Source organism: Scardinius erythrophthalmus, assembly GCF_964197995.2.
Source record: "Scardinius erythrophthalmus genome assembly, chromosome: 4".
Taxonomy (NCBI): domain Eukaryota; kingdom Metazoa; phylum Chordata; class Actinopteri; order Cypriniformes; family Leuciscidae; genus Scardinius; species Scardinius erythrophthalmus.
Genome location: NC_138224.1, coordinates 5328119 through 5342607, shown reverse-complemented (window position 1 = coordinate 5342607; position 14489 = coordinate 5328119). Strand labels below are relative to the sequence as shown.

Here is a 14489-nt window from a genome sequence, read left to right as displayed (position 1 = left end):
GCTACTCCTGGGGATATGATTATGTCTGCAGAACAGTTATGGGTTAGAAGTTGTAGCCTACTGTCAGCCCACTTTCAAAAAGCAACGTAGGGTTATTTCCCACAAATATCCAGTTTTTGTGTATATTATATATATTTTTAGTTTGCATTAACATAGCCTAAGCATATTTGCTTATACAGCATGGAGACTTTAGAAACAGACATGTGGACAGACCGCTAAACAAACTAAAAAAATATAAAAATATCAGTTGCCAAGTATGCTTTATTGGCATAACAGAAGACATGCACTGCAGCATGATGTTTAATACAAGTTACAACAGTGCGAATAAGGAATATAGCATATAACATGTATAAAATGCATAGGGCTATAAAAGTAAACAGTATATCTGTACAACAAATCTCTCTCTCTCTCTCTCTCTCTCTCTCTCTCTCTCTCTCTCTCTCTCTCTCTCTCTCTCTCTCTCTCTCTCTCTCTCTCTCTCTCTCTCTCTCTCTCAGTAAATGAGTGGCATGGGGCTCCACAGGGGGGTGGAACCATCTTTCGATTTCCTGGAGGGATATCCACTGACAGGAAGCCGGATCCTTCAAAACACAAAACACAACACACACACACACACACACACACACACACACACACACACACACACACACACACACACACACACACACACACACACAGTGTCTTAACCTCTTCTTTAAATTATTTAGTACGAATCTGTTTTTTTTTTTTTTTTTACTGAAGCTTTAATTTAGCTGAGTGCTGATATTAATCAATAGGCCTGAATCTGTCCACTTGAGATGTTCACACATGAGATTTTAAGGGGCATATGAAAACAATTATGATCTTAGCAAGTACCCTGTTTTCAAAATGTCTGTTCATGATCTGCCATCTAGTGGAGGATGAAGACATTACAACAAGCGCATGTACACGTCATTACAAAAACCGACGGCCGTCAATCTTTAACAGTTCATTTTTGAGTCTCTTAACTTGGTAAAAAAAAAAAGACAAACAAAAACAAAGAAAGCTATGTTAATAACTGATATATACTCAAACCTTTTCAATTAAAAAAAAATCATATTATCCTTATCATTAATGAAGTTTGTAAGTCTGTTTTCTTTTTTGTTAATTTATTAATTTCCATACTTGTTATTCATTTTACGTTATTTGTAATTACTTGATGTATAATATTTGTGTATGGACTGTGATGACTGAAAATATTATGGACTGTGATGACTGAATGTTTGTAAATTGAATTCTATATGTATATATATATATATATATATATATATATATATGTATATATATATATATATATATATATATGTATATATATATATATATATATATATATATATATATGTATATATATATATATATATATATATATATATATATATATATATATATATATATGTATATATATATATATATATATCTTTAACAGTTCATGTATTGTTTAGTTGTTTAAAAGCAAAAGCAAAAAAAAAACCTTTAACAGTTAAAATACATGTTGAGATATTAATAATAATTATAATAGTAGGCCTAATATAAAAAAATGCCATTATGATCTAGAAAATATAATTTTCCTTAAAAAAGTAACCAGTTGTAAGATTGCGTTACACTTTATTTTAAGTTGTGCCTCTTGCAGTGTAGCCTAATTATGCATTAAAGTAGGCCTACTGTGTAATAACTACATACATGTAGGGTTAGGGTTAGGATTGGAGTTTGGGATTAGTTGCATGCAATTATGCGTAATTTGTAGTTATCACTACAGAAACGTATAACAAGGACAATATAAAATAAAGTGTTGCCTAAGTTTTTTTTTTTTTTTCCCAGATACTCCATTCTTTTAAAAACTTATCCGGACCACACCTATTTTGGGTAGGGTTAGGGTTAGGTTAACCGTATAGTACATTTACGTGTGGTCACGTGTGGTCCGGATAACCGTATAGTAGGCCTACCCTTATTAAATTATCCACCGTATATAATACAACTACCCTGCTGACGATTGACATCAATGTTTTTTTTTATTTATTTATTTTTTTAAGTTGTACAAACACCCTCAGCCGCTAGAGGACAGTAGTTCATCGTTCTTGCAGAGCAGGATATAAAACTACAACTCCAACAATGCAGTTTAAACCGGTATCACGTGACTGTCTATGGTTAAAACTCTAGTGGCAGCGCGAGCTGACTGTTCTCTGTCTCAGCCATGGCTCCTGTGTCAGACCCCAGCTCGTTCTCCTCCATCTCCAAGTGCTCTACCAAGCATTTAAATCTCATTTACCATGTTGACTTTGAAAGGCATGTGCTCAAAGGGAAAGTCGCCCTGACTGTGGAAGTTCTGGAGGATAAATTCTCTTCTCTGGTACAGTTTTCATGATTCTGTTTGCTTGACTTAATCACTGCAAATCACACATCTGCATGAGTAAGATTCAGTGTGCTGTATATGATTTTATTAGGCATTTGTTGCTTTGATTCATTCTTATTAAGTGGAATATCTAATAGATTTTTACTAGTCAAAGTGAAAAAGCCGCTAGTGGCTATTGAATTAGTAATACTAGTAATTAAAATAGATACTAGTTATTTAGCGATACATGTCAAAACTGTCTGTCATACAGTAACAATAGATCAGGACTAGGTTACATATTTACCCGAACTTGATACAGTAATGATGATATCCGTCACGTAACCTGATGACTTGCATTCAAAGTTTCTTGTTTATGAATTTGATACATTTATTCAACCATCATCTTCTGTAAATGCTTGCGAATATGCTTTGCTAGTCATATGACCAATTATGTCAAATATATGTCTTCATTAATGAGGTGTATTAAGTCACGGACTGTGTACCTGGTTTACTGCACCTCACATGGCTGAACTTTGATTTCAGGAGCTGTCAGATCACATTGATGGACTTTTTATCTGAGCTTGACAGACAGGTGCAACTGGTCAGAAGCTTTCAGATAAATATGTACTTGTATAACTGCTAAAGGAATTTTCATGGATTTTGCATTTCAGGGTTGTGCGATGCAACCAAATATAAGAAATGGATTCCCATGGCTTGTTTTAACAAGATGTGACATGCACAGTACAGTATATCTACTACCAAATGCCAAAAAAGCATGCAAGGCATTGCCAAAACATTCAGTAAACAATGTCCTTTCAGTCTGTATAGTGATCTGTATGCAGATACACTATTCAGGTGTTCTGTAAGCAGAAAGTAAATGGACAGTTTGTGTTATTATATCATTAAATGTCATATTTTGTTAACAGATAAAGGCATACAGTATGTTCTCTCTCTCGCTATCTTTCTAGACTTTGGACTCAAAGGACCTGAAGATCTTTAAGGTTTCTGCAAATGGCCAGGCTGCACAGTTTGCATTGGGAGCCCAGCATAAATTTAAAGGATCCCCTTTGGAGATCACCCTGCCTTTTGAACTGTCCCGGTAAACCCACAAACTTGTTCTGTACTTTAAGAGATTCCTGTTTTTTTTTTTCTTTCTCAAACATCCGAGTTATTTCCGATATGATTTTCACTGCCAACATAAATGCGGCTTTAAACATGCATGCAAATGCACGCAATACTTTGTGAACAAAGTTGTGAGCTAAATCTGACAAAAAAAAATTCCTCTAAGGAAAAAATATTGAATTATTATGTAATTAATATTTAAGTAAATGTAATACAAAAAATGCAAAGAATTAATTTAGTGTATCAAATGTATATACAGAGATTTGCAATTAACCTGTAGCAACTTCCTGCAGTCAATGACTGTTTTTTTTTTTAGACTTAAAATGTATATAATTAATCTTAGATGTTATCATATGTGACCCTGGACCACAAAACCAGTCTTATGGGTATTTTTTTTTATTATTATTGAGATTTATATATTATCTGAAATCTGAATAAATAAGCTTTTTTCCATTGATGTATGGTTTGTTAGGATAGGACAATATTTGGCCGGGATACAACTATTTGAACATCTGGAATCTGAGGGTGCAAAAAAATCGAAACATTGAGAAAAACGCCTTTAAACTTGTCCATTTCTGTTCACGATTGTGCTGCATTCACTCACAAAAATATATTTTTTTATATATTTAAGGTAGGAAATTTACTAAATATCATGGATCATGATCTTTACTTAATATCCTAATGATTTTTGGCATAAAAGAAAAATCGATAATTTTGACCCATACAATGTATTGTTGGCTATTGCCACAAATATACCCGTGTGACTTATGACTGGTCCAGGGTCACATATTAACTCTGACAGCCCTATTAAACTCAGCGCAAAGTTTTTCCTCTTTATTTTAAGTTGTATTGCAATTATCTGTGTGTGTGTTTCAGTGGGCAGCACGTGATTGTGGAGATTGAATATGAGACGTCTCCTAGTGCCACAGCTCTGCAGTGGCTGTCCCCCATACAGACTGCTGGGAAGAAACAGCCATACCTTTTCAGCCAGTGCCAGGTACCTCCTCGCCATCTCTCATCTGTCCACAACCGCCCTGTGTGTGCATGTGAAGATTGGTGCAGTTTCATTTGTGCAATCTTGCAGTACAACCCAAAGTGTTACATTGCTCTTCTGCTTCACAAGTTTATCACGAAATGTCTATCAAGAGCCATTACACAACCCATCTGACATTATCATTTGTAGATCTACTATATATATATAAACCTTTTTAAAACTATCTCTACCAAGTGTTTGTTTGATTAGAAGTGTGTGTTTAATTGAAGTACAGTGCTAAAACTAAAACCATAAAATAAAAAAAATATTAACTGAAATAAAATAAAATGGTAACACTTTACAATAAGGTTTATTAGTTAATGCATTAATTAACATGAACTAACAATGAGCAAATCAGTTGTTACAGTATTTATTAATCTTTGATAATGTTAGTTTCTAAAAATACAGCTGTTCATTGTTTGTTCATCTTAGTTCACAGTGCATTGAAATACAACAAATACAACCTTTGATTTTAATAATGTATTAGTTAATGTTAATTAATAATATGAACTAAGATTTAATAAATGCTGAAGAAGAATTGTTCATTCTTAGTTCATGTTAACTAAGGAAGTTAACTCATGTTAAATAATGAACCTTATTGTAAAGTGTTACCAAAAAAAATATATATATAAAAACTTAAAACTATTTTATTTAAGTTTATTTCAACATTTCTCATTTTCATTCTGTTTAACTTGATCTACTAAAAAAAAGGGCTCTAAACTGTTTTGAGCTTGTCTACTTTTGACTACTTCCAGAGGTAGTGTAAACGCTCATGTGGTCAAATGTGTTCAAACAGCCACAAAAGACCGTCTACACTTCGTCTACTGACCTAATGTGTAAAGATTATGGGAAGCAAGTTCTTGCAGCTTTCAGAGCAGAAATTAAAGCTGCGGCTTTCTGTTTGTTTTTCCGTCGTCTCCTTCCACGTTCATATGTAAATTGCGTGAGCTTATTTTGTTCATTAGATCGAAAGATCTGAAAAAAAAACAAACATACATTTACATAGACCCTCCCCTCGAAGAAATCAGGACAGAAGTGGTTGAAAGTGGACAGAAGAGACGGATTAAAACACCATGTGTAAACGGGATTGTCACTTGTGACCAAAACGCATCTTAATACCAGGTGTAAACAGGGTCAATAATACTAAAATAACACTGTTTATAATAATATTTTTAGTCCTAAAACTTTCCAGTATTTTCGTCTGATATTTTAGAGTTGTGGTTGTCAGTTTATAAGCAAACTACATGGGATTTTCCCTTTTTTTGGTTTCTGTTCCATATAAATTCACTCAATCTCAAATGTTTAGTTTTAAACCATTGTATGATTTGTTTTCCATTTTCTCTTACTTTTTCATTTACTCTGTCTATTGAAAACAGGCCACTCACTGTAGGACCATGGTGCCTTGTCAGGACACTCCATCAGTGAAGCACACATATTATGCCCAGGTAACATGCATGAAAAGCTAAAAAAAACTACTCATACACTCAATGAAGTGCTTGCCACAATCTAAAAAAAATCTAAACTGAAAGGAAAATCATACGAATTAAAATCCACAGTTGTTCTGCCGGTAACACTGGGTACATTTGACTGTTTCTCAGGTGTCTGTCCCCAAAGAGCTGGTGGCTTTGATGAGTGCGTTGCGTGATGGTCAGGAACCAGATCCGAGCGACAGCAGCCGGGTCATCTATCGCTTCAGACAGCCGGTCAGTTCCTCTTCCTCTTCTTCAATGGAGAGTTGGTTTCCAAATTTAAATAAATCTCAAAATATATATCAAAAATGAAAAATGTCTATTTCTTTCTTGCAGGTCTCCATGCCATCTTACCTCATTGCCATTGTAGTTGGCGCTTTGGAAAGCAGGTGATCCTTTTCCTGTTGTTCTTCCCCTCATCTTCTTTCTTTTGTATGTCATGCTTATATTTGCATATGACCACCAAGTTTACATATTCAGTGTTCAGCATTTAGTTGTGGCTATTGCTACTTATTTCACATCCAAAGAGGTTAGCCAATCATAAGAGGCCATTTAGATATAGATGTCTTAAAAGAACAATAAGGTGCAATTTTAAGGGCCTTAAAAGGGTGGAATTTGGTGTATTGTAGACCTACATTGTAAATTGACTTGAATATGGCCACTTTAAGCATTTGCAATGTGGGCAAACAAATGTGTCTCACTTATTTTACTTCACACCAAGAACATCACACCAGCCTGTGGCCTGAAGAAAGCATCCGCTTCTCAGAAGCCCATTATTTCTTCATTTTGTGAACTTCTTGGTTTTCACATTTAAAATTTCTGTGCACGGCTTCCATATCAGGTGTAAATAATCATTGCTTGTGGCTTTCAGGGAAATCGGTCCCCGGTCCAGAGTTTGGTCTGAGAAGGAGTATATGGATGAGGCAGCGTTTGAGTTTTCAGAGGTGAGATGAGGATTCTGGGTTTTCAGCATATGAAGAGATTGTGATAAATACTTTGAACACGTTTACATGCACACCAATATGCTGATAACTCCCAAAAATCAGCCTATTGAATTAAGTCATTGTCCTGGTTTACATGCAAACCAATAACCTGGCAACATAAGTAAACTGCGTTCACAAGACTTTGTTAAAAAAATCAAGGTATTCCCTGGTAAACCTAATCATGCGTGTATTTGAGCCCAGGTATTCCACTGTGAGATGTGATGTTAAATAAAGAAGCAGTGTTTTGACTGAACCACTTCTACTGTGAAGCTGTGAAGTACATCCACTCTTGCATTGCATCTTTGTGCATTTTAGGGGCGGAGCAATGAAGGAAAGGCTGTGTTTGTGTGGGGTTCATTTCAAATATCAACGATGTTTCTCAGAAATCACTTATTGCACTTTTAAGGCGTTTACATGGCATACATAGCTTACTAAGCATAATTGAATTAAGAACTTGCGTGTAAAGGCGCTCACTATCTACTTAACTTAGAAACCACACACACATGAGGCACATTTGCTATCTGATGTGGTTAACAGATGAAGATACACTCTTTACTCTTATGCTTCATTAGACTGAGACCATGTTGAAGACGGCTGAGAGTCTGGCAGGGCCGTATGTGTGGGGCCAGTATGATCTCCTGGTGATGCCTCCGTCTTTTCCATACGGGGGCATGGAGAACCCTTGCCTGACATTTGTCACCCCTACTTTACTGGTCTGTATAATTCCCCTTTATACATGTTCTGTATGCACTTGCACCTCTGTAGACTTCTGCAGTTAGTAGATGCATCCACACAGACATGCAAAGCCACAATCAAAGATTAACAGATCATCAACCACAGTCAATAAGGGTTCTACTTGTGGTCTACTTCTACTTCAGCTGCACGCAAAATTTATAAAGCAGAGAGAAATGTATTAAAATATTACATGCACTATTGCTCAAAAGTATGGGGTCAATAAGATTTTTTAAATAATTAGAAACATTCAATTCAATCAAAAGTGAAGTAAATGCATTTATAATGTTACAAAAGTGTTTGTAACATCATTCTTGTGCTCTTTTTCAGGCTGGAGACAGGTCCCTTGCTGGTGTAAGTCATCTTTTTTTTGTTTTATTAAAACCTAAAAATTTTTAGGTTAATGAGCATTTGTTGTTATATTTGTCATAAAGTCACTTACCTTCTGCTAATGTGAACATGCTCTGTGCTTATGGTTTTGCTGCAGGTCATCGCTCATGAGATTTCCCACAGCTGGACTGGGAACCTGGTGACCAATAGGACCTGGGAGCATTTCTGGTCAGTCCGACACATTAAACTTTCCCTGCATATGTAAATATCAGAATATGCTAAATATGCACCCAGTCTCCACCTCCCGTGATGTTCTTTTGGTTGTAATAGAACATTGTTCCAAAGTACACTGAACTATTTTATTTTAAAAGGGCTATGGCTGGACGATATGACCTAAAATCAAAATCTTATTCACACACACACCTGAATGTTTCTCTGTGCGAGCTACTGTCTGTAAGTGTTTGTGTGCCACAATATATCAGCACATTAGTTCAGTATAATGATACACATCTGATGGTCTAAACTCGCTTGAATGTTCAAACTGGCAATCCTTAAAACACATACAATTGACAAACTTTCATGAGTACCCAAGTGAAAGTGATCTGGCCTCAGGGCGTTGTCAGCGACATGACTTTTACGTCAGTTAGAGGTTCTGAATATAGGTTTCAATAACTTTTCGATTAATCATAGATCCTGTTTTCTATAATATATGACCACTTTAATCTGTAACAAGTGAGCTTTCTCTGCAGGTTGAACGAGGGTCATACGGTGTATATTGAGAGAATGATTGCCAGGTGTATGGAGAGTGAACAGCTCAGGCAGTTTAAAGGCATCGGAGGATGGAAAGAACTTCAAGAGTCTGTGAGTCACACATACAGAAAAATGGACAAATATTAACATGTTCTTGGCTTATGCAGATAGATATCCCACATACATGATGTTCTGATCTGCTGACCCTGCAGAGATGCTGGATAGTTGTCTGATCCTCACAGAAATTTACCGTTTAAAAAAAAAAATCGTGTGTCGACTATTTTTGTGTGACCTTGCAATTTTGTTATTGAGGCATAAGATTAATGTCTATTTGGCAAATTCCTGTTGCAATTTACTGGTAAAGTAATACACTGTTGTATCATTTTGTAGGTGAAGCAGTTTGGGGCGAATAATGTCCTCACAAACCTGGTCCCAAATCTGCATGAGGTGAACACGGATGAAGCCTTCTCCTCTGTGCCCTATGAGAAAGGATTCGCTCTGCTTTATCATCTGGAGGAACTGATGGGAGGTCCAGGTACAAAACACTGCTGTTTTGCGCAGACTGTTGTTTCGTAATTCTGCTGCAGAATTGAAATCTATATCATTATATTTATTAAATTATTATATGTTAATATTGTGTGTAATATATACCGTGTGTATATATATATATATATATATATATATATATATATATATATATATATATATATATATATATATATATATATATATAAATAAATGAAAGGAAAAACAAGCTGTCTCTGCCTTTAATTATAGAGGTCTTCATGGGATTCGTAAAGTCTTACATTCAGCTGTTTGCTTATGGCAGTGTAACCACAGAGGAATGGAAGAACTACCTGTTCACTTACTTCAAAGACAAGGTGAGAACTAATACACTTTGTACTTGAATATATACATGCATCATTTTTAATGCAAGTTGCCCAGTAAAGCTCGGTAAAGTAGGAATACACATACTCATATATTCGTTCCAGGTCTTTTTGTCAAAAAAGGCTGCTAATGGAATGTGTCTCATCATTTAGAAACATTCATGATGGGATAAAACTAATATCCTGTGAAAATCAAATAAGATTCTATTGGATGTTACATTTTCCTCCCAAAAAAAAAAAAAGTATATACTTTGGATTATAAAATTGATTAAAATCCCATTAGCTTTTTTTTTTTGTTGTTCTTTTAATTAATGTTCATGCCATCTCTTTGTGTGCTTCATGTCTCTATTTGTCTCTTTGTCAGGTGGACATCTTGAATAAAGTGGACTGGAATGCATGGATGCACACACCAGGAATGCCCCCCGTCAAACCACAGTGAGCACCAGAGCACATTTTTGGATGTGTGTGTGTGTGTGTGTGTGTGTGTGTGTGTGTGTGTGTGTGGTTCAGGCATTCCCTATGTAGTGAGGACAAAATGTCCCCCCATGGATAGAAATACCAGAAATCATTAAAAATTATTATGTCTCTGGAAAGTCCACAAAAAATGTGTTTGTGGCCTCTTTGTGCACAGGTATGACACCACTATGGCCGATGCCTGCACTGCTCTGTGCCAGAGATGGGTGAAGGTGAGTCTTTCTCCTGTTAAAGGTAGGGTAGGCAACTTCCCAGAGGCTAGCAATAGAAAACTAGCTTTGAAAACATAAGATCCCACCCTCTCTTCAGAGCGTCTCCAAAGCCAGACCTCCTCCAGAACACATGAACGCACACAGCCAGAGCAGAGTCTGCAAAGCGCCACAAGAGACGGCGTTAAACTACCTCGTGTCTCACAGCACATAACATTACAAAATAATGAGCATAAACAACTTAGAGCTCTGACTTGTATCACCTGACTCCTGCAGATTCATTTCGCCATTGATAGTGTTGACATAGAAACGCATAATTCTGAGTTTGAGGACATGAACAACTCTGAGTAGACTGTCAAGGGTTGCAGTCTATTAATTATGGCATGAATGCAGCATAAGCTTGTTGTTTTGGTTCAGAAGGAACTGTAAACTGTCTACAACTCTGCATAGCCTTATGAAACGTGCTGGTGACGTGCAGTGTCTGTGAGTGCAGGGTGTGTTGAGGTATGAAATATGTTTGCAGGCAGGTAGGATTTAAACATTGCATTTTTTGGTCCTGAGACTTCCACAAAAGATATATGTACAGGTTTTTATATATATATATATATCTAGACAACTTCTATTATTGATTGCTATGAGGATGTGAAAAGTTCAGCCAGTGTTTTCATTCAAAAAGTGTTTATGAAAAACATTTCCTACCCCACTACACCAAAGACTTTAAGTTTTCAAGCTTCTCTAAATTACATCTAAATTAAATTACATTACAAACCCCTCTCTTCCTCTTTCTCTGTGTGTTCGTGCATTTTAGGCAAAAGAAGGGGATCTTGCAAGTTTCACTGAGGCAGACGTGAAGCAATTAAACTCTCCTCAACTCATTGAGTTTGTGGCTCTGTTACTCCAAGAGGTACTAAATAAGTTAAAAAAACTGGGACCTGATCATATCTAGGAACCAGAATATCTTGTTTGCATCCTGTTTTGTCTTGAATCTGCAAGATAAAATGAAATACACTACCAGTCAAAAGTTTTAGATCGTAAGATTTTTAATGTTTTTAAAAGAAGCATCTTCTTGGCTGCACCAAGGCTGCATTTATTTGATTAAAAAAAGTTTTCAATTTAAAACAGCTGTTTTCTATGTGAATATACAGTAAAGTGTAATTTATTCCTGTGATCAAAGCTGAATTTTCAGCATCATTACTCCAGTCTTCAGTGTCACATGATCCTTCAGAAATCATTCTAATATGATGATTTGATGCTCAAGAAACATTTATGATTATTATCAATGTTGAAAACAGTTTTTTACATTTTTATTTCATGCTATGATGAATAGAAAGTTCATAAGAACAGCATTTATCTGAAATATAAAGCTTTTGTAACATTAAACACTACCGTTCTGGGGTCAGTAAGAATTTAAATTTTATTTTGGGGGGAAATAAATAAAATAAATCAATATTTTTATTAATCAAGGATGAGTTAAACTGACCAAAAGTTACAGTAAAGACATTTCTAATGTTAGAAAATATTCTATTTTAAATAAATGCTGTTCTTTTGAACTTTCCATTCATCAAAGAATGTTGAAAAAAAAAAAAAAATTACACAACTGTTTTCAACACTGAAAATAATAATGTTTTTTGAGCATAAAATCAGCATATTAAAATGATTTCTGAGGGATCATGTGACACTGAAGACTAGAGTAATGATGCTAAAAATTCAGCTTTCATCTGAGGAATAAATTACATTTTAAAATATATTAAAATAGAAAACAGTAATTTTAAATTGTCATAATATTTCACAATATTAAGTTTTTTTATTTATTGTTTTTTAAATGCAGCCTTGGTGAGAAGATACTTCTTTTAAAAACATAAAAAAAACTTTTGACCAGTAGTGTATCTATAAAACCACACATAAAATCTTACATTTTAAATGTAAACCTGTTTACATGTTTACTATGATGTATATTATGGATTAAATTGCATTTTTAACTTTTTAAAAATTAAATTTAAAGATCTAATTTAGTCTGTGATGCCCCATTATGTTGTTGCAGATTAAGTCATGCTGTACCATATCAAACACATTTTAGCACTTCAGATCAAAAGACAGAGGAACAGAAAGCAGAAGTAGTCTTGTAACGTGTCTGTCTGTTTCCTCTGTGTATCCTCTGTGTAGGAGCCTCTTCCTCTGTCCCATGTGAAGAAGATGCAGGAGGTCTACCAGCTGAGCAGTGTTAAAAACTCAGAGGTTCGCTTCAGGTAAACGGCAGACCTGTTTCTTTAAATGATCTGATTATCACATATTTCAATATTTCATGTCAAATTGTTTGTGTTTATGCAGGTGGTTGCGTGTCTGTGTGAGGGCACATTGGGAGGAAGCCGTTCCCCTGGCGCTGAAGATGGCTACCGAACAGGGCAGAATGAAATTCACTCGCCCGCTCTTTAAGTAAATTCATTTATTTGTTCTGAGAAGTCCATGATTGGACCAAAAACAGCAACAGCAATAAGTAGGGTCAGTTGTTAAAAATGGACCAAAAGGAACAGGACGTTACAGAAAGTTTTGTAATTTCCTTGCTGACATGAGCAACAAAACATTGCCTAAACTTCTGTTTTTAATTGTCGAGAGCTCTTCAAGACCATTTCAAAAGTGCACTTGCTGACCCTTCTCTCTCTCTTTCCCTTTTAGGGAAGTTTACAACTTCTCCAAGTACAGCGACGAGGCAGTGAAGACTTTTAAGGAGCACCGTGGAGCAATGCACCCCGTCACAGCGATGCTCGTGGCCAAGGATCTGAAAATCGATGGCTAAAATGCTGCTTTCTGACTGTCTTATGCGCAGGCAGTGTTTCTGTGCTTCAGCTTAGTCCTCAGATGCAAACCTGCATATCAGGTTAATGTGCAGAACGTTTTTCTCATTGGCCGAAGCTTGGCTTTTTAATGTCTTGATGGAGGTTTCAGTCTCAGGGCTCAGTATCATGCAGTTTGGTGTTAAAAAAACAGCATATCTTGCTATATCCCTTTATATGATTTGTCAAAAGTAATGTTCTGTAATAAACTCCTCTGTACAAGAAGTTTCTATCTATTGTCCAATAAAAATTGTGTCTTGATACAGAATAAGGTGCATGGCACATAAACAGATGTACTACATGCGTACTGCATGCTCAACATGCGTATGTTTTTCTTTTTCTTTTAAGTTGCACAATTCAACAAATCATAAAGTGGCATTTTTGGACAGTTCTTCAGGGGACTCTCTAAAATTAATTGTATATAAAAATGTTCACTCCCTGTCCCTTCCCCACCCATTTAAGTTCCCATCACTTGCTTTTCAAAAAGAAAATGATGGGAACCCACAACTCAACATCGAGAGAATATAGAACACAACTCAACATCGAGAGAATATAAAACACAACATTATCATATAAACTGCCTGTTAAACATCATAAAGAGAGGCTAGAAAGAACTCTTGAGGTATTTCTTGCTTAAAGATCTGGGTTCTTTCCATCAGTTGATCCATAAGCACAGACACAATTATAAACAATACATTTTGAATTATAAATTTATAAATTTTAATAAGCTGAGTTATCTAAGTAACTTTTAGATAACTAAAAGTTAGTAACTTTTAAAAAGCTAAGTAGTTTTTAAGTAACTAAGTAACTGTTACTTAGTTACTTTTAAAAGTACTTTTACTTTTAAAAGTAACTAAGTAACAGTTACTTTTAACAACTACTAAGTAAAAGTTACTTTTAAAAAAGTTACTTAGTTGTTAAACGTAACTGTTACTTAGTTACTTTTAAATGTAACTGTTACTTGGTAGTTGTTAAAAGTATCTGTTACTAAGTTACTTTTAAAAGTAACAAAGTAACTGTTACTTAGTTACTGTTAAACGTAACTGTTACTTAGTAGTTGTTAAAAGTAACTGTTACTTAGTTACTTTTTAAAAGTAACTGTTACTTAACATATATGTTAAAAGTAACTGTTACTTAGTAGTTAAAAGTAACTTAGTTGTTAAACTACTGTTACTTAGTAGTTGTTAAAAGTAACTGTTACTTAGTAGTTGTTAAAAGTAACTTAGTAGTTGTTAAACTACTGTTACTTAGTAGTTATTAAAAGTAACTGTTACTTAATTACCTTTAAAAGTAACTTAGTAGTTGTTAAAAGTAACTGTTAC

General features: G+C 35.0%; 1 protein-coding gene across 1 annotated transcript; it reads left to right on the top strand.

Moving 5' to 3' along the window:
* Positions 1 to 2151: 2151 nt before the first annotated feature.
* On the top strand, positions 2152 to 13392 carry lta4h (leukotriene A4 hydrolase). The gene is made up of 19 exons (XM_081364390.1): positions 2152 to 2365; positions 3316 to 3446; positions 4346 to 4466; positions 5879 to 5947; positions 6101 to 6205; positions 6308 to 6360; positions 6843 to 6915; positions 7527 to 7667; positions 8017 to 8040; positions 8174 to 8244; positions 8766 to 8877; positions 9157 to 9301; positions 9544 to 9647; positions 10018 to 10088; positions 10285 to 10339; positions 11145 to 11240; positions 12500 to 12582; positions 12665 to 12769; positions 13010 to 13392. The coding sequence occupies exons 1-19, from the start codon at positions 2210 to 2212 to the stop codon at positions 13128 to 13130; spliced, it is 1836 nt and encodes a 611-aa protein (XP_081220516.1). The 5' UTR covers positions 2152 to 2209; the 3' UTR covers positions 13131 to 13392.
* The last annotated feature ends 1097 nt before the right edge of the window (positions 13393 to 14489 follow it).

Bases quoted from the DNA above. Each gene is read 5' to 3' on its own strand.
- lta4h (XM_081364390.1), top strand. From the start codon at position 2,210: ATGGCTCCTGTGTCAGACCCCAGCTCGTTCTCCTCCATCTCCAAGTGC. The intron at 7,668-8,016 runs GTCTGTATAATT...GCTCTTTTTCAG, and splicing joins TTGTCACCCCTACTTTACTG to GCTGGAGACAGGTCCCTTGC. The intron at 10,089-10,284 runs GTGAGCACCAGA...CTTTGTGCACAG, and splicing joins ATGCCCCCCGTCAAACCACA to GTATGACACCACTATGGCCG.